Genomic DNA, 25,438 nt, shown 5'->3' on the forward strand with positions numbered 1-25,438 from the left:
ACCCCCACTACCAAGGCTATGGTTTTTCCTGTGGTCATGTATGGATGTGACAGTTGGACTGTGAAGAAGGCTGAGCACTGAAGAATTGATGCTTTTGAACTGTGGTGTTGGAGAAGACTCTTGCGAGTCCCTTGGACTGCAAGGAGATCCAACCAGTCCATTCTGAAGGAGATCTGCCCTGGGATTTCTTTGGAAGGAATGATGCTAAAACTGAAACTCCAGTACTTTGGCCACCTCATGCAAAGAGTTGACTCATTGGAAAAGACTCTGATGCTGGGAGGGATTGGGGGCAGGAGGAGAAGGGGACGACAGAGGATGAGATGGCTGGATGGCATCACGGACTCGATGGACTTGAGTCTGAGTGAATTTCGGGAGTTGGTGATGAACAGGGAGGCCTGGCGTGCTGCGATTCATGGGGTCGCAAAGAGTCGGACACGACTGAGTGACTGAACTGAACTGAACTGAACCAACCCACAAACTGGTGCTGTCTCCCCCCAGTTACCTCAGTGGCTCACCCACTCCCCGTGATGTTTCTAAAACTCCTTTGACTAGTGCATGACTGTCCCACCGGCTCTTCTGAAGATTGTTCCAGAGGGCAGGATGGGAGGGATGGGGAGAAATATGGGGAGAGGAAGAAGGGGAAAGGATTGCCATTGAGCAAGATGGTAATGTGGTGTCACTGGCCTGCTGCCTGGTGGTGGTCCCTGAGGTCAGATTTAGTGACCTTCCCTTGAGGTGGTACATTTTCCATGTGGGCGTGCTTTAGGAATGTAATTTGGAGAAGACTGTAAGTAGAATTAGCTCATGCGTGGAAGGGCCTTGTGTGGCTGCCTGTGGCTCAGTGGCTTAGATCCTGTGGGGGTCTTCTGGAAGAATTTTGTCCCCTTCCCCAGATCGCCTCTTCCAGGGCCTTACCTCACTGACCCCAGACACAGTCTGGTCAGGCCTTTCTCAGGCCACCTCAGGGCATCTGACTCCTAAAACCCTAAGCACAAAGCTGGCGGCCAGAGAAGCTTCCAGGGTGAGCGGAGACCAGTGTTGACTCTTGTTCTCACCCGGGAATGCTTACAGATGGGGATATTAAGACAAAATTGTTTTTACACTGGCTAGGGATTTTTTTCCATGGACAGTTTGTTATAAACATTGTCCTTTGTTTGACTGAGCGTCTAAATGATTCTCATGTCTTTAGGTGTTCTCTATTTAAGGCAGCTGATCAGACACTCTTTTGGTTCTGGGCCTTCTGATTTTAGGGTGTCTGTGGGAAGCCAAGGAAGGTGTGGCCAGGAGGTGGCTGACTCTACTGGTCTGGAGTCAGAAGAGAAACTTGGGCTGGACGCTGGAGTGTGCTGGAAGCCATGGGGAAGTGTGATCTTCCTGGAAGGGATGCAGACACCTTCCTGGAAGGTGCCCTTGGACAGGTTTAGGTGGGGCTTGGGAAACATGGGAAGCCCTGGTGACTCAGATGGTAAAGAATCTGCCTGCAATACAGGAAGCCTGGGTTCAATCCCTGAGTTGGGAAGATCCCCTGGAGAAAGAAATGGCAACTCACTCCAGTATTCTTGCCTGGAGAATTCCATGGACAGAGGAATCTGCTGTGCTACAGTTCATGGGATCACAGAGTCAACCCCATGACTGAGTAACTAACACTTTCACCACTCGGGGGACATGTGTCAGAAAAGAATAAAGCAACTGAAAAACCACTCGGAATTGCGGAGGGGGCTGGCACAAGAGGTGAGAAGACAACCAGAAGAATGCAGAGCTAGGGGGCGAGGACAGAGAGTGGAAAACAGAGGGGTTCCCCCACCAGGGGATCAAGAAAGAGGTGGCCAGGAACGCTTTCAAGAGATGGGCCTGAAAAGGGAAGAAAGAGAGTGAGTGGGAGCTGGAGGAGCCGGAGGTCTGGAAAAGATGGCCTTGGTTATTACTGCCAAGGTGATATGTCATCACCATTATTATTATTTGCCAGAGAGGCTTATGTTTAAGCTTCTTAAATTGCTAGCAGGAAAGAAACTGGAGAGGAAGAGGTTTAAAGATACAGGTACCAGAAAAGGCATCAGAGCAAGAGCTCCGAGCAGGGAAGGCAAGGGAGCCAGAGCCCAGAAGATGGGACCTGCCTTCCACTGAAGCCCAAGGAAGGGAGAGGAGGCAGCTTATTTAGTGGCAGAAAGTTTCTCCCTGATAGACCCAGGGAAACGTGGAGGAGAGGTGCTACAGGAAGCTGGCGAGGACTGACCGGGTTCTTCCTGTCCTTTCATGTCCAGTGGACCTCGGCAGAGAGCTCAGAACCAGTGGCAGCCTGGGCAAGATCAGGCCCCATGCAGCCCGGGCGCAGCAGCCTGGCTTTCCAGCACGCAGGCTACAAGGGCCTTACCAGCTTCAGCCCAGCCCCTCGTCTCCCTTCCAGAACCAGCCCCGTCTCCTCTGGTCAATTTTAACTTAATTATGCTCAAATTGGTTCCGTAGCGTAGACCTTTTTAAGGCATTAGTGACTGGAGGAGTGTTGCTCTATTACTTCACATTTTCCAAACCCGCTTCACACAGATGGAATCTCTTGTATTCCAATAAGGCCAAACACAGAAGAGGAATAGTGCCAAAGAGGCTGGGCCCAGGACTTGTTTTAGTGCAGTTAGAATGGTCTTATTTCATTTGACATCTTGATAAATCTCTCTGTACCAGTTTTGGGAGGTTTCAGCAGTGAGGAAGGCTCATGCCCTGTGCATCCCCCAGATGAATCCGCTGTGAGCCAGGCCTGCGCCCTGCGTGTCCCCTCCTTTGTCGGGCTTTGTCTCTCTTGGTCTCCACCACAGTTCTGTAGAGTTAGCCTCAGCATCCCTCTCTTCTTCCTCCGTCTCGATGAAACTGGTGCCAGGAAAGCGGTCCCCAAGGAAAAGAGTGACAGGGTTTGGATTCCGAACAAAGAAAGGACTCTCTTTTATCAAGGGATCTCTCAAACATAGTGTTTTGCCATGTTGAGCTTTTTATTTTGAATATGACTTGTCTTGTAGCATGAAAGGGTTTAAGAACTGCACATAGTTTTTATTTATTTTTTTTATTTTTAAAATTATTTATTTATTTGGCCACACTGGATCTTAGTTGTGGCATGTGGGATCTAGTTCCCTAACCAGGGAGGGATTGAACTCAGGCCCCCTGCATTGGGAGTGCAGCGTCTTAGCCACAGGACCACCAGGGAAGTCCCTGCATTCAGGTTTTAAATCAAGTTCTTAAGGAAGTGAAGGAAGTGAAGTCACTCAGTCGTGTCCGACTCTTTGTGACCCCATGGACTGTAGCCTACCAGGCTCCATGAGATTTTCCAGGCAAGAGTACTGGGATGAGTTGCCATTTCCTTCTCCAGAGGATCTTCCCGATCCAGGGATTGAACCCAGGTCTCCTGCATTGCAGGCAGACGATTTACCATCTGAGCCACCAGGGAAGCCCAGGAATGTTCAAGTCAAGCAAATTTGGGGCAGATGTATTAAGTTCCTGCTTTGGTTCCTGCCTGCATGACATCAGCAAAATGAAAGAGAAATAATGATAGATTTGTGTTAGTAATTCAAGACAGCAGTGAGAGCACATGTGGAATAAAGAAGGGAGTGTTTGGAGTTAAAGCCATGTCTGACAGCACATGGCTGACCCTGGGAAGAGGAGGGTGACCTTTATCAAGTAATTGCTACATACCAGGTGCCCCGTGTATGCTTTAATCTCACTTACCTGTTCTCAAGAGCTTCGTGGGTAAATATATCATCATACCCATTTCAAGATGAGAAAATTGAGGTTCTTCTCAGAATGCAGCTGATATGTGGAGGGCAGACTCTGACCTCGGTCTGTCTGCTAGGTCCACACTGCTCCCTTCGAGAATGCCTTCCTATGTTACTTACGGTGCGAAAATAAAACCCAAGCACTGAATTAAACGAGCACTTACAAACATGCGATGTGCAGCCCCCCTCCTATGGAAATGTATATAACTTCCGCTGTTTATTAAAGAATTCAGGAAAAAACAAAGGGGGGAACTGTCACCAGCAATTGGGCAACAATCAGTCCTTGAACATCAGTTTTACAAATTCTCTTTTCTATCAGATTATAGTCCATACATTTCAGAGCTGGCTTTAGGGTCCACCTGGGAGAGAAGCCCTTGCCTTCACAGTTATACTTCAAAAGGGCAGTGATGCACATCTGCAGACTGATGGAAACATGTGTTCTAAAGTGGGGTGGTGGGAGGACTCAGTAGTATACATTTGGAAAGAAACCCAGATAGACATTTCAGAACAAGGAGAATCATGGTAAACAGAGGTAAACTCTGCAGCTCAGACTCATGTCTACTTGAGAAAAGAAGGGGGGCAGAAGGGGAGCCAAGGCTTCCCTAGTCGCTCAGCTGGCAAAGAATCCGCCTGCATTGCAGGAGAGTCCGGTTAGATTCCTGGGTCGGGAAGATCCACTGGAGAAGGGATAGGCTACTCCAGTATTCTTGGGTTTCCCTGGTTGCTCAACTGGTAAAGAATCTGCCTGCCATGCGGGAGACCTGGGTTCGATCCCTGGGTTGGGAACATTCCCTGGAGAAGGGAATGGCTACCAAATTAATGGACTTCTCTGGTAGCTCAGCTGGTAAAGAATCCTCCTGTAATGCAGGAGACCTGGGTTTGATCTCTGCGTTGGGAAGAGCTGTTGGAGAAGGGATAGGTTACCCACTGCAGTGTTCTGAGGCTTCCCTGGTGGCTCAGCTGACAAAGAATCCACCTGCAATGCAAGAGATTCCGGTTAGATTCCTGGGTTGGCAAGATCCCCTGCAGAAGAGAATGGTGAATGGCTACCCACTCCAGTATTCTGGCCTGGAGAATTCCATGGACTGTATAGTCCATGGGGTCGCAGAGTTGGACACGACTGAGTGATTTTCAGAGCATTCATTCAGGAGGATGAGTAGTGCTGAGCCCTCTTCTTCTTTATTAAAACTGATATGGTGAAAATTCTGTGAGGTAAAAAGTGAGGCTTCCTGTCCCCTGCCCACACTTAGGGGGGATTCTTGGTACCAGCCTCACTGATAGGTAATATTTAGGTCATTTGATTCTTCAAATTATAATGCTAAACCTGCTAGGAAAAAAGAGACAAGGCTCCTGAAAAAGATATTAAGGGCACCTCTCCTCCTGCCCCCCTTTGCTTGTGTGAGAGAGAGGAGAGGCCAGCTTCAGGAAAGAATCCAAGGTCATCCAAAAGCTTCTCTGATAGCAATGGGCTTGGCCTGGAATGTTCCCTGATTCCAGGAATGGAGGATGTCCCTGGGCCAATGAGAATCTTCAGCCAGATTTTAAGTTAGCCCTGGGAGGGGATGGTGAATCCTGCTTATTATAACATTATACCCTCTATCAGACAGTCTGCATTAAGAAGGGACTCCTAGTCCCAGGGAGCTGGCAGAGTGGCCTTGTGAGGTTGAGAATAATTTGGGCACAGAAGTCCCGAGAGATGTGGCTGAGGTTGTAGAGATAAGTAACCTGCTTCTCACCCTTGCCTCTGGGGGGGGTCCCAGGATGCCCCTCTACCTGTGGACCCAGCCCCTTTCTCTAGAGGAGGAGGAGATTCTTCCCCAGCCTGGGAGGGCACAGATGGCCAAGGTTCAGCCCTTCCCCACCTCTGGGCCCACCTTCCAGGTAGATGCCCGTCTGTATTTGCATCCTCATTGGAATCACTGTTTGAAATTGACTCTGTGCTTCCTAGGAACTAGCCAGCTGTGGATGGAGTAAGAAGGAGAAACATAGTCTCGCCCCCAACGTCGTGGCCTTTACCCGGAGGTTTAACCAGGTAAGAACACCCCATGCACATGCATGTGCAGATAGTAATCTGTTGTCCCCCGTAGGCTGGGAGCCCCTCCAGGCTTCACTCCCAGGCACCGGCCCCAGTCCAAACCCCTCTTCCTGAACCCCCCACCTTCATCCATGCTTGTGCCGTCACAGTCCTTTTTCACACAACAGATGGAATTGAACACATCTTACCTGTATCTAAATCATTTCGGTGGCTTTCAGTTCCACTGAAGCTAAGGTTCTCCAGGCATCCTTAATGTGCCCTGCAAGGTCCTGCATGGTGGGTCTGGCTTCTGGCCTCCCCTCTACTCTGTGGGCTTCGGCCTTCCTGGCCTCCCTCCTCTTTCCTGCTTCATCACGTCTCAGTCCCATGAGGCCCCCATCCGTGCTGTTCTCCCTGTTCAGCTCCTAACCTGATCTCAGCCAGAATGTCGCCCTCTCCAGGAGTCTTCCATGAATCCCAGCCGGTGTCAGGGCTGCGTGTCATGTGTCCCCTCATTGCGCCTCTGCGTCTCCGTGTGGCCCTTTCCCTGTCTGGCCGCACTTTGTGTAGCTCTTTAGACTCCATCTTCCTGGCCAGTCTGCGGGCTCCATGAGGGCAGGAACTGTGTTTGTCTTGTTCATCTCTGTTTCCCCTACCACCTTACCAAGTGTCAGCTGTATTCAGTAAGTATGTGTAGCGTGAAAGAATGAGGTGCTCAATAAACGCTCCTTGAATTCAATTTCTTTGAATTCCTGATGACCTGGTCACTGGCCCCACCCATGCTACTACTACAGACCAGAGAGGCCTACTCAGAACCTTTGCTCCACGTATTAAGCTGCATCCCCACCTAAAGGAATGTTATCAAGGACGTGGACCAACTGAGCCGGGGGGTTGGGGGGGGTGGCGGGCTTCTGATTGCTCAGACAGACCTGCCAGAACATGATCTTTGGTAGAAAGTACCCTGCAAGACCTCCTTGAATAGACCAAACCTCCAAATGGGGCTGTTGACAGCCTTTTCTCTTTGTTCTGTTTCTCTGGTTTCAAATGAGGACAGTGGCCTAGAGGTTGCACAGCGTACATGACTGGAGCCCGGAGTGTTGGGCCTGGGTTCCCTTTGGGCCTTCCCTCCAGCTGGGCCATCCCTCTCGGAAATGCCGGGTGCTATGCATCACCATTATTCAGCCTCTCCAGCCTCAGCTGGCTACCTCCCCGAGCACAGTGGGAGCCCTCAGAGAGGCACCAGCTTGTAGTCAGCTGATCAGGGCTGGAGTTCGCATTACCATTGTTTTATGAGATACAGTAGGAACTACGGAAGGCCTAGCTACATCTGCGGTAGGGACTGTACATCGTTTGTTTTGAAAAGAGAAATTCTGAAGCCTTTTGTGTTTTGTTTTTTTTTTACTCTTTATTTTCAAAATCTTTTCCTTTTCAACTGAGCTTAGTCTTTTAAAAACAACCAGATGTGTACACACTATCAGGGGATTCATAGTTTCCTTAGCAAAACTATTTGGGAGCCAGCCGAGTCCCACCTCTGATCAGCCACAGCGCTCCGGGAGGAGGGCCACTGGGGGCTCTGATGTAATCTGCTTTGCACGCGGAGGCCAGGTCAGCTTGGCAAAGGGCAGCGCGGCTTGTTCTGCGAACAGTTGTTTCGTGTCCAGCTCGGACCAAGCGGGTGAAGCAAGCCAGAAGTAAAGCTGCCTTTTCCCAAACAGGATGCTCTGAGAGATGGTCTTCCTGCCGGCCTGTGAGCCACTTAGATAGCAGTTCCTAGACGTAGCCCTGGTACCAGCTCTGGCTTGAAAACTGGCCCACGGCCTGGCTGTCAGCCACCAGAGCTGCTTTCCCTGAGATGAACTGATTGGTATCCATCCCCTCCTGGCCGACTTTCATATGTGTCAACCAGGCTGCTCATCAGACTCCAGCTAAAGGCAAGCAGGTCACTTACCTCTCTGAGCCTGTTTCCTTATCTGCAAATGAAAATTATGGTAGTACTCACTTTGCACAGTTGTTTCAAACATTAAATGAGATGATCTAGGTAGAGCTCTTAGCACAGTGTCTGTGTCTAGCAGGCATTCAAGCATTTTTTGGCCAGGGTGGGGAAGAAGAAAGATTAGCTGAATGGAAGGAGGTTGCTGGGGAATCTGAGGCTCCCTGTGGCCAAACCAGAGCCAGTGCTCTGGTCAGTCCTGGAGGACGTGGCTGCTCCTCCATGGGGCCTGCGTCCCTTAGCATTTGTTTATGGAATGGCTGGGACGGAAGGGCTGGGCTGAGTTCCCCAGGGGTCTGTTATGGGCCAGGCCTGTGCCTTGGCCCCAGGGAGTTCATCGTAAAACCAGAAGTTCTCAACCCTTTTTGAATCATGGGTTTTTTGTTTTTTTGTTGAGAATCTGATGTATCACCTATGAACCTGCCCTTAGACAAATAGACACATGTATACATTTGCATTTAAGTGAGTGCATTTAAGTTAAGTGACTGGATTTTCTGCTGGCCCTCCAAAGCCCCCGAGTTTTTGCATGAATACTTTAGAGGACAGCAGTCTGAGAAGCTGTGGTTGCATGGAATCCAGCAGACCTGAGTGTGCATCTTAGCTGTGCGACCTGTTACCGGTATGATCTTGGCTTGTCTTTCAGCCTCTGACCTTCCTCATCATATATGAAATAGGAAGAATCATTTCAAGTGGTTTTTGAAGATCAGACGAGAATCATGGATGTAAAAGGTTTAGCTCAGCACCTGACACACAGTAAACTAATAGAATTAGCTTTAAAACAGGTGGTAGTGTCATGGGCGGAGAAGGCAGTGGCACCCCACTCCAGCACTCTTGCCTGGAAAATCCCACTGACAGAGGAGCCTGGTGGGCTGCAGTCCATAGGGTCGCGAAGAGTCGAACACGACTGAGTGACTTCACTTTGACTTTTCACTTTCATGCATCGGAGAAGGAAATGGCGACCCACTCCAGTATTCTTACCTAGAGAATCCCAGGGACGGGGGAGCCTGGTGGGCTGCCGTCTATGGGGTCGCACAGAGTCAGACACGACTGAAGTGACTTAGCAGCAGCAGTAGCAGCAGCAGTGTCATGGGAACTGCAAGCTGAAAGGAAGTTTAGCTTTGGGCCCAAGTGCTGGCAGTAGGGTAGGAATTGTGTCCTGAAGATGAAGAATTTGGAAGAGATGGACAGGGAGTTGGGAGAACTTGGTTCCAGTCCGGTCTCTGCTGCTAACCTGTTCTGAGGCCTGGACAAGTCCACGTGTGGGTCATAAGATGCTTACATATTAGCGGGGGCTGGACAGGGCAGAGGGTCTCAGCGCTTTGCCCAGGAGGGCGGCTTTCACTCTGCTCAGGATATATACGCATAGCTCCTCATGACGGAAACCCCTGCTGGCTCATGGAGCAAACCCAGGGAGAGGCTAGACTCCATGTGTTTCCGGGGGACCTCAGGCGATACTTCTGTCTCCACCTGGAGGTCCCGCTTTCCTCTGCGCTGGCTCCCCACAAGCAGCCTCCTCCTTTCTGGTTCTGAGACGGCATTCGGCAGCTCCCTGTGAGGGCAACTCCCGCAGAAAAGACCTGCCTCTTTTCCGTTCCATGTCCTGGACTTGAGACTCTGGGGTCGATGGCCCTGGTTTGGATCCTCTGCTGTGCACCCTGACCTCATGGCCCCGACAGGAAACACGAGGCTCTGGCTGGCCAAGTCTCAGAAGCAGGCCTTCCGGTGGAGGCAGGTAGGGGTCTGGGTGGCAGGGAGTGAGACTGGAGGACTGGCAGTTCCTCCAGGAAAGTCGGTGCTCGGGCAGGAAGTGGCTGAGAGTGATGGCAGGGCCCCTGCAGACCTTCTTCCCTCTGGCACTCTTCCTGCTCGGAGCTTTCCTGCTGATACCCCAGCACTCTTGTAACTGCCCCCTTCCCCCCTGCCCCCAACTCCTGTCATCAGCCTAACCCCTGAATGTTCCCACTCCTTCTTGGCTTTAATCAAGACTCTTAAAAAAAAAAAAAAGTTTATTGAGCACTTAGGCTCAACTCACCTGAGTTAGACACTGTACTGAGCATTTAACCTGCATTTGATTCTGTTTTCACAAAGCCCACTGAGGCTGATATTTTAAACCCATTTTATGAATGAGAAAGCTGGGATTCTAGAAAATGAAATAACTTGCTCAAAGTCACATAACTGATGAGTTTCTCTGTTGAAAAGCCTCCCCCATTTTTATGAACATGACTCCAGTGGATCCCCCTGGTTCTTCCAGACCTCATTTATCACAGAGCTGGGAGGCAGTGTTAGTATTTTCCCTTCCAAAAGCTACCTCCAAATAACTGTTCTTTCCTCATTGTATAAACCCACTTTCATCTGAGGCTCATTGCTTCTAGTTACATTCATTTATTTATTTAATAGACATTGACTGAGCACGCCCCAGGCTCTGTCTTTGGTCCAGGGTGGTCAATAGTAAACTAGATTTAGCCCTTGCTCACAGTCTAAATGGGGAGACAGAAGTAATGGAGGGGCTGACAGTCCAGGGGAATCAGCATTAGGATGGGAAAACCAGAGGAAAGGTGTGGGCAGTTGGAAGGGAGGCCAGGAGACTGGATCGGAGTCTGTCCCATTCATCCAGGTGAAGAATAGAGATGTGAAGTGGCCGGACTCAACAGAATATTGAGACCAAATGGTAGCTCTCGGTGATTGATGAGACGTGGAGGGAGATGACAAGGAGGTGCAAGGAGGGCCCCTTTGGTCCTTGGCAGCATCTCTCTTTGAGATAGTGAGCACAGAGGAGGAGCAGCTGTGAGGGAGGAGATGAAAAGGGTTTGGACGTATGAGTTCAGCTGTGCAGCAGGTATCAGATGTTTGCGTCTGGGAGTCAGGGGAAAGATCCAGCATGGAGGTGCAGATATTGAATCAGCTGCAAACGAAGCGCAGGAGTGGATGAGATCACCCTGGGAGCAGGAGAAGCCCCTGTGAGAGCTGAGAACGAGCAGCCCGGGGACGAGAAGATCCCCCAGAGAAGGTGGTGTTTAGAAATCAGGGTCTCAAGGATATGGGGATGCTACAGAATGGGTCAGTTAAAAAGACTGGAAAGAAAGTCTTAGCAGCACGGCGGTGGTGAGCTCAGCAGGAGCTGTTTTGTGGGGATGTGAAATAGAAGCTGGGCTGTAGCAGGCTGAGCCGTAGGAGGTGTGAGGGAATGGAGAGAGCAGATGTAGGCGACGCTCCCATTGAGAAAGATGAGGAGTGGCTGGAGGGGCTGAAGACGTTCAGGGAGGTGGTAATAGTCCTTTTTTCTTTTCAGCGGAAAGAGCCTTGGGGATGTTCTTATTTTGGATGGAAGGAGCCAGTAGACCAGGAAAGATTAAAGATAAGAAGAGAGCAGGTATACATAGTGAAGTGAAGTTCCAGCAAAGGTGGGAGAGGCCGGGACCTGGGCACTCTGTGTTATAAAAGGCGAGTCTGCAGAAAGGAAAGATACAGACACAGGGCTGCTTGTAGGTGTGGTGTGAGGAGGTTCGTGGCTCCTCTTTCCTCCATGGAATTGGAGATGAAGCTGGGACACAGCAGGGAAGCTTGAGCGGGTTGGGGAAAGCTTGAAAAAACCATTCCAGGGAAAAGAGAAAACTGACCCTGGAAATATAAAAGACTCATGAGTAGAGCCAGTGGACCAGATGAAATAGAGATTGTGGCTTTTAAAGTGGCCCCAGGGCATGAGGGTGGATGGTTTTATTCTAGTTGCACTTTGCAGCCACAAGAAAGGGGCACAGGAAGGTAAGTGGTTAGCAGAAGCAGATTCTTTTGGAAGGACCGCAGGGCAAGGGACTGAAGTGACAAATGATAGAGGATCTGTCTGCTTTTAAGGAGGGAGGGGTTGCCAGGGACTCCAGAGTCTGGCAAGAGGGAAGAGTGGGCACAGGGGTGGGGGTGGACTCAAGGAGAAAGTAAGGACTAGAAGGTTTAAAGGTTATGGCCTGAGACCGGAACTTCAGGTCTCTGATGCAGGGCAGTCCTTGGTAATTAGGAGAAGAATGTGACTGGAGTGGTGGATGCAAATAGCTGCCGAAACGATAATGTGACCTTGAGGCCATGGTCTCAAGGTGATTGTCTCAAGTGATACTGAAGTTGCCCAAAGAATAAGGCAGGATTTGCTGTGGAGAGGAAGGTGGTGGTCCAGATGCTGATCTACCTGCTAGCTCTAAAGGTTCACTTCTCCAGACTCTGAAAAAAAGGGGACGCGTATGTATGTAGCCTTTTCAGACTGTCTTTTCACTTAGCCACATGTATTTAAGATCCATTCATGTATTTTTATGGCTTGATGGCTTTTCTTTTTAAGTGAGTCCTATTCAGTGTTTGGATTTACCAGTTTGTCTATCCATTCATCTATCAAAGGACTTCCAGTTTTTGATAATTATGAATAAAAATGCTATAAACATTTGCATGTTGTTTTTTTTTTTTTTTTTTTGGTGTGTGGACATAAGACTTCAAATAAACTGGGTAAATACCTAGGAGTACAGTTACTGGATCATGTCTGTACCATTTTGCATTCTCACCAGCAATGAAGGAAAGCTCGTGTTGCGTCATATTCTTGCCAGTAATTGGTGTTGTCGTTTTTTTAAAAAATTAAATTAAAAGTTTAAACTAGGATGGCTCAGTTCTAATAACTGTGTGATAATCCCACTTTCCTATGCTTTATCCAACCACTCCTAGACCGTTATGTCTGGACCTCGGCACCCCACGTGAAGACTGGGGTGTCACAGAGATCAGAGGGTCGGAGGGTGAGGGGAAAGAAAGCATGTTATACAAGGATCAGAGGAAGGATCTAGGAATGTGAAGGCTTGGAGAGGACGTAATTAAGGTTTTCAAGTAATTGAGGGGTTCTTATGGGGAAATGGACTGAATAGAACCTGTGGGGCCTAATCAGTAAGTGCAGGGAGCAAGGGATAGAAGTGGGTAGGTGGTTGTTTTCTCCTGATACAGGGTGGTTCCCTGCCCATGGAGGCTCAGGCAGAGACCAGACAGTGTTTTATTGCAGCACCAGGAATCCAGTGGTGGGGGCAGGGAGAGGCTGGGACCTCTGCTTTCCCATCTTACTCCAGGTTTCTAAGGAAACCATGAGTGGGCTTATTGAGAAATTTGTAGCAAAAGTCACTTTCTTGTAAGAAAAGATAGCATTCTAAAACCTGGATTTTTCTTTACTTTATGCTTTGATTGTTTTCATTTGTGGTTGATTAGCTAAAGCTCTTTGTGTTCATAACTGTTCTGCTTTATTCACTTCTAATACTGTTGTGAAAATTCCCCGGGGGTATCTTAGTCCCCAGTGCCTTAACTCCAGTGCTAGCTCTACCACCAAAACAGTGATCCTGATCGTAATAGCTTATGTGTTTTACAAGCTTACTAGCACCATGACCAAGAGGCATTTATTACATGTGTGCATGGACTGATTCAGCAGTTGAAAATGAATTAATGTAATCCACTGTTTTAACAGGCTAAAGAAGAAAAAGCATAACATCTTATCAGTCGACCCCAAAAAAGCATTTAACAAAATTCAGCATGCATTCATAATACAAAAAAACTCTCAGCAAATCAGGAATAGAGGGGCAACTTCCTCAATTTGATAAAAGACATCTACAGAAAATCCTGCAGCTGACATCATACTTAACATTAAGACACTCGATGCTTTCCCTTTAAGATTGGACGTGCTCTCTCACCACTTCCATTTAACATTGAACTGGAAGTCCTTGCTAGTGCAGTAAGACAAGGGAATAAGAAGATACTCAGACTGAAAAGGAAGAACTAAAACTGTCTTTATTCAAAGATGACATGATTAGGACTTCCCTGGAGGTCCAGTGGTAAAGAACCCACCTCGTAACGCAGGGTACCCTGGTCAGGGAACTAAAATCCCACATGCCTTGGAGCACCTAAGCCCACATGCTGCAGCTGCTGAGCCATTTTGACGACGATCTGTGCTGCAGCTAAGACCCCACGCAACCAAAATAAGTAAATAAGGATGACATGATCATCTGTGCAGAAAATCCCAAAGGCGTCTATTTTTAAAACTTCTGGAACCACAGTGAGTATACCAAGGATTCAGGGCACAAGATCAATATAAAAGCTTTTCTGTATACCAGCAATGAGGAATTGGAATTTGAAATTAAAAAATAACACCACCATTTACAGTAGTGTGTGCACACACACGCACAAGGAATACTTAGGTATAACTCTAACAAAGTATGTACAGGTTCTATATGCGAAAAACTGGAAAATCCTAATGAAGTCAAAGTAGACTGAAATAGATATTCTGTCTTCATATATTAGAAGACACATTACTAAGATGTCGATTTGTTCCAGCTTGATCTTAGACTCAATTCAACTCCAGTCAAAATCCCAGTAAGCCGGGCTTCCCTGGTGACTCAGTGCTGAAGAATCCACCTGCCGACACAGGAGACAGAGGTTTGATCCGTGACCTGGGAAGATCCCACAGGCCATGGAGCAGCTAAGCCTGTATGCTGCAACTGTTGAGCCCGTGCTCTGAAGCCCAGGAGCCACTACTGAGCCTGCACGCCTTAGAGATGGTGCTCTGCAATGAGAGAGGCCCCCACAAAAAGAGAGTAGCCCCTGCTCTCCACAGCTAGAGAAAAGCCTGAGCGGCACCAAAGACCCAGCACAGCCAGCAGTGGGTAAATAAGTAAACTTATCTTTTAAAAATCCCAGCAAGCTATTTCATGTGCTGTGTGCCGTGCTCAGCTGCTCAGTCGTGTCCAACTCTTTGTGACCCCACGGACTGTAGCCCGCCAGGCTTCTCTGTCCAGAGCATTCTCCAGGCAAGAATCCTGGAGTGGATTGCCATGCCCTCCTCCAGGGGATCTTCCCAACCCAGGGATTGAACCCCAGTCTCCTGAGACTATTTCATAAATATCAACAAGCTGATTCTAAAGTTTATATGGAAAGGCTAAAGCCTTAGAATAACCAGAAAAAGAACAAAGTTGGAGGACTCACTCTGCTTGATTTCAGGACTGCTTGTAAAGTTATAGTAATTGAGACAGTATGGTACTGGCAAAAGAATAGATACCTAGGTTGATAGAATAGAGAGCCCAGAACTAGACCCAGACAAATATAGGCAACTGACCTTTGACAAATGCATGAGGGCAGTTAATGAAGAAAGGGTAATTTCTTGAACAAACAGTACTGAAATAGTTGGAAGTATTTTTTTGTGTTTGAAAAAACGAACCTGCAAGACTTTAGGCCTTCCATAAACATTAAATAAAAATTGACCATAAACCTAAATGTAAAACATAGAACTATAAAACTTAAACATAGAAGAAAATCTACATGACTGTTGGTGATGAATTATTAGATATAACATCAAAGCACAGTCCATAAAAGAAAAGAATTGGCAAGCTGGGCTTTATTAAAATTAAAATCTTATATTTTGCAAAAGACACAGTTAGGAAAATTAAAAGACAAAGCACAGCCTGGGGAAAATATTCGTGAAACACATATATAATAAGACTTGAATCCAAAATATATTCTTAAAACTCAACAATAAGAAAGTAACCCAATTAAAAAATGGGTCAAAGATCTGAATAAATACTTCACCAAAGAAGATATACCAAAGGCAAATAAGCATATGAAAAGATGCTCAGCATTATTTGCCATTGGGAAAATGGCAAACACTACAACCTTTTAGAATGCCTAAAATAAAAAAAGGAAAAAATCCTCCAAACCAAAACAAAACAAACTCACCAAACCTGACAATACCAATTCTTGGCAAGTGTTTGGAGCAATATAAACTCGCATTTGCTGCTGGTGGGAATGAAAAAATGGTACACTCCAGCAATTGCATTCTTCGATATTTATCCAGTTTATTTGGAATCTTAAGTCTACCTATACACATACATGCAGATACACACAGTTGTTTATAGCAGCTTTATTTGTAAAGATCATATACTGAAAGTAACTAAGGTGTCCCTCAGTAGGTTAAAGGAGAGACAGGTTGGTAAATTCATACAATGGAATAAATAGTATTCATTCCAAAAAAAAGGAAAGAATACACTCTCAAGCCATAGAAAGACATGGAAGAATCTTAAATACATATTACAAGCCGAAAGAAGCCAGTCTGGGGAATGCCCTGGAGGTCTAGTGGTTAGGACTTTGTGCTTTCACTGCCAAGGGCACAGGAACTAACATCTTGCAAGTAGCCCAATGTGGCCAAAAGAAGAAAGAAAAATAGTCTGAGAAGGTAACATACATGTGATTACCTACCCCATTTTTTAAAAAAAGTTCAGGAAAATGTTGAAAAAAATTCTGCAAAAGGTAAAACTGTAGAGATGGTAAGCAGATCAGTGTTTGCCAGAGGCGTGAGCAGAGGAGAGGGTTGAGTAAGTGAAGAACAGGGAAGTTTTTTAGGGTGGTGACACTGCTCTGTATGATGCTGTATGCTGGATACACCCCGCTGTGCGTTTGTGGAGACCCATAGAGCTTGACAGCACTAAGAGTGAACCTTAGTGTACGCAGATATTAGAAAATTCATTGTGGAGACTGCGGGGTCCTAGGATGGAGTGGAGAACATGGCGCATGAGCCTAACCGGATTATAAATGTATGAAACAACCACGCTGAGAAGGGTGAGGGGAAAGGTGCGCGCCTGAGAAACTCTGGGATTGAAGGGAGCCTGAGAGACTAAAGGGGAAAGGACCTGTATGTGGTCTTACACTCTAGTGAAGGTGTTTCCCAAGTGGGGATGGGCAACCATTCTGAAACCATTATGCATGGACCCTGGAACTGAACAGTTAAGAAGCTGGGTGGCAGATGGCAGGAACCAGGTTTCTCCCACCTGCTGGAGTGGGAAGTTACAGGCAAACAGGAGGAGAAGGCTAGAATGATCCATATGGTGATGGATTAGAGTTGGAGACATTAGTGTGTACTCATTTAGTTTAGTATAGATACAGATGGTTAGATATAGAAATGTTTATAGGTATGTGTATATACAGGAGTTAGTGCGTGCTCAGGCACACACACACACCCACACCCACCCACACACACACACACACACACACACACACACACCTCCTTGCTCTGCCATCTGAGAGGACCTAGAAACAGTGATATCTCAGTAGCTTAAGCATATATGCTCCCAGATCTTGGTTTCTAATTCCATTATCTAATAAAAGGAGCCAAGGCTCCTTGGAGAAATGGCTGGTTTCAGACTGGGGCAAGAAATGTACAGGATGAACCTGTAGCATTTTTTAAAGTTAATTAGTTAGTTAATTCATTTTTGGCTGTGTTGGGTCTTTGTGGCTGCGCTCTGGCTTTCTTTAGTTGCTGTGAGTGGGGACTATTTTCCAGTTGTGGTGCACAGGCTTTGTTGCCCGACAGCACATGGGATCTTCCCAGACCAGGAATCAAACCCATGTTCCCTGCATTGGCAGGCAGATTCCTCACCACTGCACCACCAGGGAAGTCCCGTTATATCTTGTAGTTGCCGAGAGTAAAAAAGTGCTCAAACAAACCAACCAACCAGTGCTGAGGGCATGGCGAAGCCAGCTGTCAGTAGCTGAAGCTGAAATGGCTATGAGTATGAAATAAATAACATAGTATCATAACCCAAAAATATAAAATAAATATTCATGAGCCCCTTTAAACAAATGATGGAATAAATAAATGGAGGTGACTAGACAAACCTCCTATGCAGAATTCCAAATAATCCTTTCAGATAAACTGTCTCCTTCCTTCCATAACAACTTCCTTCCAAAGTGTAAGGTGACGGTGTCATTTATGCAGCCCACTCCCTGTTGATGGGCCTGTTCCTTTGCTTTATAGACAGTGCTTCGGCGAACCGGCACGCACCTATCCCTTTACATTTCAATATTTTTGTAAGATGAATATTCTAGGGAGAATATGACTTTAACGGCTTGAGAGACGTGTTCAAGTTGTTCTTCAAAATGGCCCTTTAAGTTTTATAACCTCCCTCCCAAACAATGTATAAGAGCACCAGTTTCTCCACACTCTTGGCACACTGTATGACTCACAAAGGGGTGATGCATTCACTTTGATATAAGAGACCTTTTACTAACCAAGAGTTAGAGGACAAGTGTCCCGATAGAAAGGTGGCTGAAGGACCGGAGCACGTAGTTCACAGGCAGAGAGTACAAATGGCTGATAAATGTTTGCAACAAAAAGCTGAGAAAAAAAAGTGCAAGAAAAAAAAGTTAACTGAGGAGTCATGAAAGAAATGCAGAATTCGGGCAGTAAGATGTTAGTTTGTCCACTATGTTAGTAAAGAAAAAAAAGAACTGTAATAACTGGTATTGGCTTGTGTAAGGGAACACAACTCTGCTCCAACTTTGATGGATCAACAAAATAAATCTTGTGGAGGCCAATACATACTTCTGGAAAAATGTACACATATTTTAATTCACCCCACCTTGAAAGAATTTATCCTCAGATCTTCATTAAAAATGTATAAAGATATATGTATAATTATATATGTGTGTGTGTGTGTGTATCTATCACAGCAAAAGAATTCGAAATAAGCTACCCAGCAGTACGAGGTTCCTTAGTGATGAGACATCCCTAAGAAGAATCACTTGGCAGCTACTAAAATAAAAATGTCAGTATTTTTTTTCTTCATTTATTTTGCATTTTTAAAAATTTCATGTATTTATTTATCTTTGGCTGTGCTGGGTCTTCATTGCTGCACCCAGACTCTCTCAGGTTGCAGGGAGCAGGCTTCTCATTGTGGTGGCCTCTCTTACTGTGGAGCACAGGCCGTAGGGCATGCTGTCTTGGCAGTTGTGGTGCCCGGGCTTAGTTGCCCATGGCATGTGGTATCTTCCCAGACCAGGGATCGAACCTGTGTCCTCTGCACTGGCAGGTGAATTCTTAACCACTGGACCACCAGGGAAGTCCTTGGTATTCTTATTTGCTTATAAAAATCCTTGTGATGGTATGATTAATATATACCAGTTTAATTGAAAAAGAGAAACAGGTTCTATGACTAGAAGGACATATGTTCTAAGACTAGACGAACATATGTTCTGAGACGTGACATAGACGTGTTCCAAGAAGGACACATATCACAGTGTTTATAACAGGGGGTCTGTGTGTGAGAACGATCTTGCAAATGACTTCTGCCTTTTGTGCTTATCTCTGTTCCTTTGTTTTCTGCATTAAGCTTCTCTTAAATTTTGTAGTTAGAAAACAGAATTATAACAGTTTAAAACTATGCTGATTCTCCCTTTGAAACGCCCTTCTCTTTCGCCTCTTCCCTCCATCTCCTGCAGCATGGCCCTAGCTCAAACCTGCCATCTCTCACTTAGACCCTCGTATCAGTTTACTGATGGGTGTCCCTGCCCCCACAAAAGGGTCTCGGCTGTCATCCCTGTGCCCAGAAGCCTCTGGAACTCTCCCCATGTAGCACAATGTCCCCTTGTTGCTCCTGACCCCGGCAGTCTGGCCCTCGCTTCCCTTCTAGCTTCAGCTTCCCTCCTACCCCCACCCCGTGGGGCACCTGCAACACCAGTCCTGTCGGCCCACTCAGCTCTCCCTGGTCTCCTTACATGCCGAAGGTCTGCCCGTCTCCCAAGGTGACCTCCTGTAGGAAGCCGCCCTCTGTCATTGCCTTCCCCACGCTCCAGTTCGCTTGGTCTGAACTTCTTGATGGCCACAGCCACCAGCTACCTTTTAACACAGTGACTTCTGGAGGATCCTGCCTCCTCTGGTCTCCTCTGTGTCAGGCAAGGGCAGACAGGTCTGGGACTCACAGTCCCTGTGCCTGGAGCACATAGTAAGGGCTTTGTGAAAGTCTGCTGAACTGAACTGATCCAGAGTTGCCCCTGCACACCATGTGCTGCAGATCAGAGCCAGCTCTGCCATATTCTGTAATTAAATATGTGTGATTTTTGGGCACATAAGCATCTATTAAATTGTACATATAAACTATCACACTCGAGATTTATGTGGCATAAAAGTATGCATGTATTAAAATATAAGGTTTATGGGCATATCATTTAGTATCAAGAAAATCTTTCTTCCGTAACCGGCTAGTAAACATTTGAGTCTGAACTTAATTTTAGGCAGTTCCTTGGAAAAAATGATTCTATGGAAACCCAGGCATGTCCTGGAGGCAACCACAGATAATTACTCAGAGAAAACTTTTCTATAATATTCCTGCTTAATATAAGAAACCAAATTTTGATTCTTGGTTAATCCTTTCTTGTTTTCTCACTGAAAAGTTAACAGTATTTCAGTAAAGAGAAGGCCTGTGGTCACAGCAGTAAACATGCTTTGTTAACTCTGGAGTATTCTTAACTATTTGATTCTTTGTACAGTGTGGAAGTTTTAGATGCCTAGCGTTCCTTTTCGTTCCACGCATCCCCCGCACTCTGTCCATCTCTCCTTTCTTTGTGGTGCTGTCGTTGCTCTCTTGGGCATCCGAGTTTCACAAAAAAACCTGTTTTTATAGTCGTGAAATGTAAACAGGAAAACAAACCACTGCCCAGTGTTTCTTGGCATGAAAGGCCTCCTGTTTCATTGAGTCAACTAGACACTGGTGGATGACTTTCTTTTTCCCACCAGAGGATTCAGGGGCTCGGGTATGGTCAAGTGTGAATGCTATTCTGAAGCAAAAGTACCAGTATATCCTTTTGGCATATGCTGTCTGCAGAAAAACGTGTCCTTTAAACTGCATTGCTTTACGGAACTTTGAGAGACGCTTTTGTATCACATAAATAATTGGGCAAACCTCTCCTGGAAAATTAAATTGGTTACAATTGTTCGTATACAGCTGAGTCCTTCTTGCCTTGGGTCTGGCTGGGGATGTGGATCTCATGGATGGTACTGCCAGCATGCATATCCCTTTGTCTGCCATTTGTCCATTCATCCATCCAACCATCCATCCATCCACCCATCCATTGTCTCCTCCTGAGCAGGAATCCTGTCTGTTTCATCTCAAAATTCCCTGCACCCCCTTCAGGGAGACCCATGTGTCATGGAGGCCCAGGAGGTCCTCTGGATGAGGATGGACATACTTTCTGCTCTCAGCATCGCTGTGTGTGTTGGAGATCTGGTGCTGACAACAGGGACCCCCTTACTGCAGGGTTGGGTGTCAGAGAAACCCTGAACCTCCTCAGCCCTAGGGTGTGTTCTCCCCACCTCCTGGAAGTCCCACGGAAGTGGTATGCAGGGCAACTTGGGTGGCCTGGCATTTAACAACGTTTTGGTGTGTGTGTGTGTGTCTGTGTTTGACTCTCCAGGTCAGTTTTTGGGTTGTACGAGAAATTCTAACAGCACAGACGTTAAAAATAAGGGCAGAAATCCTGAGCCATTTTGTGAAAATAGCCAAGGTAAGCTGTTTTATTATTGCTTCTTTCCTTCCTGTCCTGTCTTTTTTGTTTCAGAAATGTGTTTCCTTGGTACTTCGGGAGCTAGTTTGCTCTGGACCTGCGGGGCAGGGTTCAGACCAGCGGCAGTGACCTGACTTCCCCAGGCAGAGACAGCTGCAGGACCAGCCTGACCCCCTGCGTGGCCTCTCAGCCCCTGTGTGCGCACAGGCAGGTGCCCTCTGCCCTGTGATTTTGGCAGCCAACTGCCCTTTATAAGCTGGCCTTTCACAGACTCTCCCCGGGACCCCAAAGGCTACCCCTGGGATCTGTTCCTCCTCTTATTCAGATCCAGGCAGTGCTGGTGGCTCTCAGCATCAGTGGTTGTGATACCATCACATCCTGCACAACTTGTCCCCAGTCAGCAGAACTCACCACACCCCATCCTGCACTCGAGGCCTGGCCTGATGACCCCTCTGCCCCACTCCTTCCTCCCGACCCTGCTCAGATGGGATCAGTCCTGGCCAGTGTCTGGGCACCAGGCTCATGTCTCCACCCCACTTTCCCCTCCTCTTCCTTCATCTCTGCCAGCCCAGGATGCAATCCCGTGGGCCTTCCTGGACCACTCTCATTGCTTAACATGGTCTGCCAGCTCCTCCCAGTCCACCATCCCTGACCACAGGGCTTGCCTGCCTCAGCAGAGCATCGTTCTGTGTGGCTTACTGCCCGCTTGCTGTGTGTGCCCGCTGTCTTCCCAGGCAGGCCCTAGGCCAGCTCACCTGTCGTGCAGCCCCTCTCTGGCCAGGCCCCATAGCGGCTGCTGTACAGAAATAATTGCATTTGACACTCAGATTATTATCATCCCATTTCCAGAGGAGGAAGGGGAGGCTTAGAGAGGTGGGTGTCCATGCCCAGGCCCTACAGTGAGTCAGTCGGAGCATGTCTCTGGTCCCTCACAGCAAGGTTAAGTGCATCCGGCTCTAAGTATGCAGGGGCATGGACACTTTTATGTCCTGAAGTACCTGGAACTGTTCTGGCCTTAGTGGAACTTTTTTGCTGCTGATGAGTTCTTGCTGGGCCACGAGAGAAAGTGGGACGGAGTTCCAGCCCACCTGGTGCTTTCAGTTTGGAAGTTTACAGTCCCCACCTGAGGGGCCCGCAACGATTCCTCCTTAAGCTCTGCCATTTCCCGATGGCGGACCATCATGCTGATGCTGTGTGCCCCGGGTGTGTCTTGTGTGAGCCCCTCCTTTCTCTGGACCTCGGTTTTCCATCTATAAAATGAAAGGAGTGGATTAGATAATCTCCCAGAGGACCTTCAGCTCTAAAAGGAATCCTGTGACAAGCACAGCAATTCAGATACAAAGGATGAAATTCGGCTCCCTCAGAGGACCTATTATTACCCGCAGGAAGCAGTTAGGGAGTGTTACAGATGTGTGAAATGCAGCAGTCACTAGTGTGGCAAGGGGGAAATCCCCTGGTAGGAACAGCTGTGAGGACTAGGCATAGTCCTCCTCACGTATTTGCTCATTTACTAGGTCCTGCTCTGTGCTGCTAGGCCCGAGGGCTGTGATGGGAGATCCCACTTCACCCCTGCTCTCAGGGAACACACGGTCCCGGGTGAGAGAGGGGCAGATGGGAGCGGAATCTAGTCCCGGGTGCTGAGGAGATGCACAGGCTGCTGTGGGAACGCACAGGTGGCGGGTTTCTACCTCCTAGACTTGGGAGCATGGTCAGGAAAGACATACTAGAGGGAGCAGCACCTACTTGGAAGCATGCGAGACAGTGATGAGGAAGGGGTAGGGCTGGGGCCAAGTCTTCCTGACGGAGAACGGGCGGCCCACACTGCGCTGCGTGCTGTTCCTGATGCCAGGTTCTGGTCAAGCAGGTTACGTGCACGGCCCATGCAGCAGAGGCTCCTCGTTTTAAGTCTGAAGACATGGAGGCTCCGAAGGCTTAGGTAACTTGCCAGAGGACACACCTGTAGTGGGAACCGGAGTTGGCACCAGACCTCTCGGTCCCATGGAGCCAGCCGGCTACACAGCCTTCACTGACTCCCGAGAGTGAGAAGGGGAACCCGCGTCCTGATAGCAGGTTTTTCCCCAGCGTAAAACCAAGAGCAGAGGAATTACATTTTTCTGCACTTAACCTCACTCTCGTGGTGAGGAACTCGTCTGAGATGGAATTAAATCCAAATGTTCTCACTCATTTGGGGTCTGATTCAGGGGAGCATGGTCCAGTGTCTGGGAAGCCAGAGCTCCGTGTTCCCAGCAGATTGATAACATCTTTCCTCAGCCTCCCTTGTGCTGGGTATGAAGGTGATCACAGAAGACCCACATTGACCCAGTTTACAGAAGCCTGCTGGGACAGTAGAGATTCATCTAAAAACGGAGCAGAAAGGACACTATCAAACCTCATCCCGGGCCACATTTCTGTCCAGCAGCCAGGCTAGTCAGCTTATGCAATTTGGCACATGTTTCAGATGCACACTCACCTTTTAACAATTCGAAAGAAAAGGAGCATATGGTTTCTATGAACTTCCTAGAACTATATTTTCTACATGAGATATTTTTAAGTGTAATTGAATTTCATAAATATGACAGCATTTGGTAACACTTCAGCATGTTTTTGTTCTGTTGTTTATAGCACAAAATAATCAATTCCATATCTTTTTCCCCCCGCCAGAAACTTCTAGAACTCAACAACCTTCATTCTCTCATGTCTGTGGTGTCAGCATTGCAGAGTGCGCCCATCTTCAGGCTGACGAAAACCTGGGCTGTAAGTTAATCTCCCTAAGACTGTTCCTTCCATCTGGGCTGCCATTTCTTGGGTGAGGTTCTCCGTTCCTGAGGCCCAGAAGCCTTTCTCCGTCTGCCGTCTTCCACCAACACAGGATGACTGTGGGTTAATTGTGTCCCCTGGCCACACTCTCCCCTTCAGTGATCTCGACCCCGTTTTGGGACAGGGAAGCTGTGAGGATGCTGGTGTGGCTGGGGTCAGAAGGGCCCCTGGAGAGGCCCCTCCTGGACCCGACAGCATCACGTATGATGGTGGGGTCAGTGGCGTGATGTTTGCTCTCCCCCGGCCCCAAACTGCCCTGGGGAAGTCCTCCAGGCTGATGGTTTGCAGTTGCCCCAGGGCTGCTGACCGTACATCTCAAGAGTTTCTCTGGAGAAACCTGTGACCCTCATGTAGGGAAAAATGATTTTTTTTTTTTCCTGAAGGCCATGGATAATTTCAGCTCAGAGGTGGAGTCTGATCGTTATATAATTGAGTCTGTAGGAAAGTTTTTCTGCTGTAAAAATACTTTAAAAATATCTCAGGCCTCTTTATCCTCCCGAGCTTGGCACTGTGCCTGACGGGGGGAAGCCATGGCTCTCCACCTCTCATTAGTATTCACTTCCTGGCCCACCTGGTCCGGGGTCTCACCTCCTAGTCTGGGGTCTCACCTCCTGGTCCGGGGCCTCACCTCCTGGTCCGGGGTCTCTCACGGCCACACAGCCCCAGCCTTTCAAGACCAATTTATGTCCCACAGAACTGAAGGAAAGTGTATGGAACCATCAGCTGCGCCTCTGCAGCTCATTTCCGAACTTCTCTCTGCCAGCCTACGGGGCTGGGCTCTGTTTCAGACTTGGCTGGTTCAGGGGCCTGTAAAATACTTAGGGATTATGTTGTAGGTGATCAGAAGCGAGCCTTGTTTCTTTAAATTGCAATTTTCCATAGATGAAGCCACAGCAAAGTGGAGCAAGAGGTGTTAGCCCGGAATCGGAAAACCAGGTCTGTGTTCAGGCACCATCTGTGCAGAGTGACTCTGTGGGACTCGTCTCCTCGTGTCTACTCAGAGAGCTTGGCCTGAATCTGTGGTGTTCCATCAGTGCTTCGGAGAGCCCAGGGGCTCCTTGGAGCTGCCTCAAGGCCAGCAGGGCCTGGGGCAGAGGCGGGAGGGCGTCCAGCAGGCCGCCTGGGCACGATTCCTGCCAGAGAGACTCGGCTGTATCAGTTTTACATCCTGGGCTTCTGGGTGAACTTGAGTTGAGCAATGGCTTTGGAGGTCAGAAGCAAGTTTGGAAGCCACTGGTCTCTGTGGTTGCTGCCAGCCCTGTGATTTCCCCGAGTGCATCTGAACCCTGAGACTTTTTTCGAAAGTTGCTTGGAGATTCTTTCTCAAATGAATTTTCCATCATTTAGATGCTGCTATTGTTTCTTGGACTGCTGGGAGCTATGTGTGGGCCCGGAAGAAGGAATGATGATTCTCACGGTGCACAGAGCTCACTGTCAGTAACGCAGGGACTCTCGGTGACCCCTGGAAGTGGCACAGTCAGTGAGAGCTGCAGGGGGTCAGCGCACAAGGCAACAGGGTGGCTCAGGGTCCGG

At 47.9% G+C, this 25,438-nt stretch overlaps 1 protein-coding gene across 12 annotated transcripts in view; it reads left to right on the plus strand.

The window, feature by feature from the left end:
* Nucleotides 1-25,438, plus strand: part of RALGPS1 (Ral GEF with PH domain and SH3 binding motif 1) — a 300,991-nt gene that overhangs the window by 94,336 nt on the left and 181,217 nt on the right. For all 12 annotated transcript variants that reach the window (XM_018055789.1, XM_018055792.1, XM_018055795.1 and 9 more), the window contains 3 exons: nucleotides 5,704-5,787; nucleotides 20,999-21,088; nucleotides 23,750-23,842. In XM_018055789.1, the coding sequence (XP_017911278.1) occupies nucleotides 5,704-5,787; nucleotides 20,999-21,088; nucleotides 23,750-23,842 (267 nt within the window). The remainder of the gene's footprint in view (nucleotides 1-5,703; nucleotides 5,788-20,998; nucleotides 21,089-23,749; nucleotides 23,843-25,438) is intronic.

Source organism: Capra hircus, chromosome 11, assembly GCF_001704415.2.
Source record: "Capra hircus breed San Clemente chromosome 11, ASM170441v1, whole genome shotgun sequence".
Lineage (NCBI taxonomy): Eukaryota > Metazoa > Chordata > Mammalia > Artiodactyla > Bovidae > Capra > Capra hircus.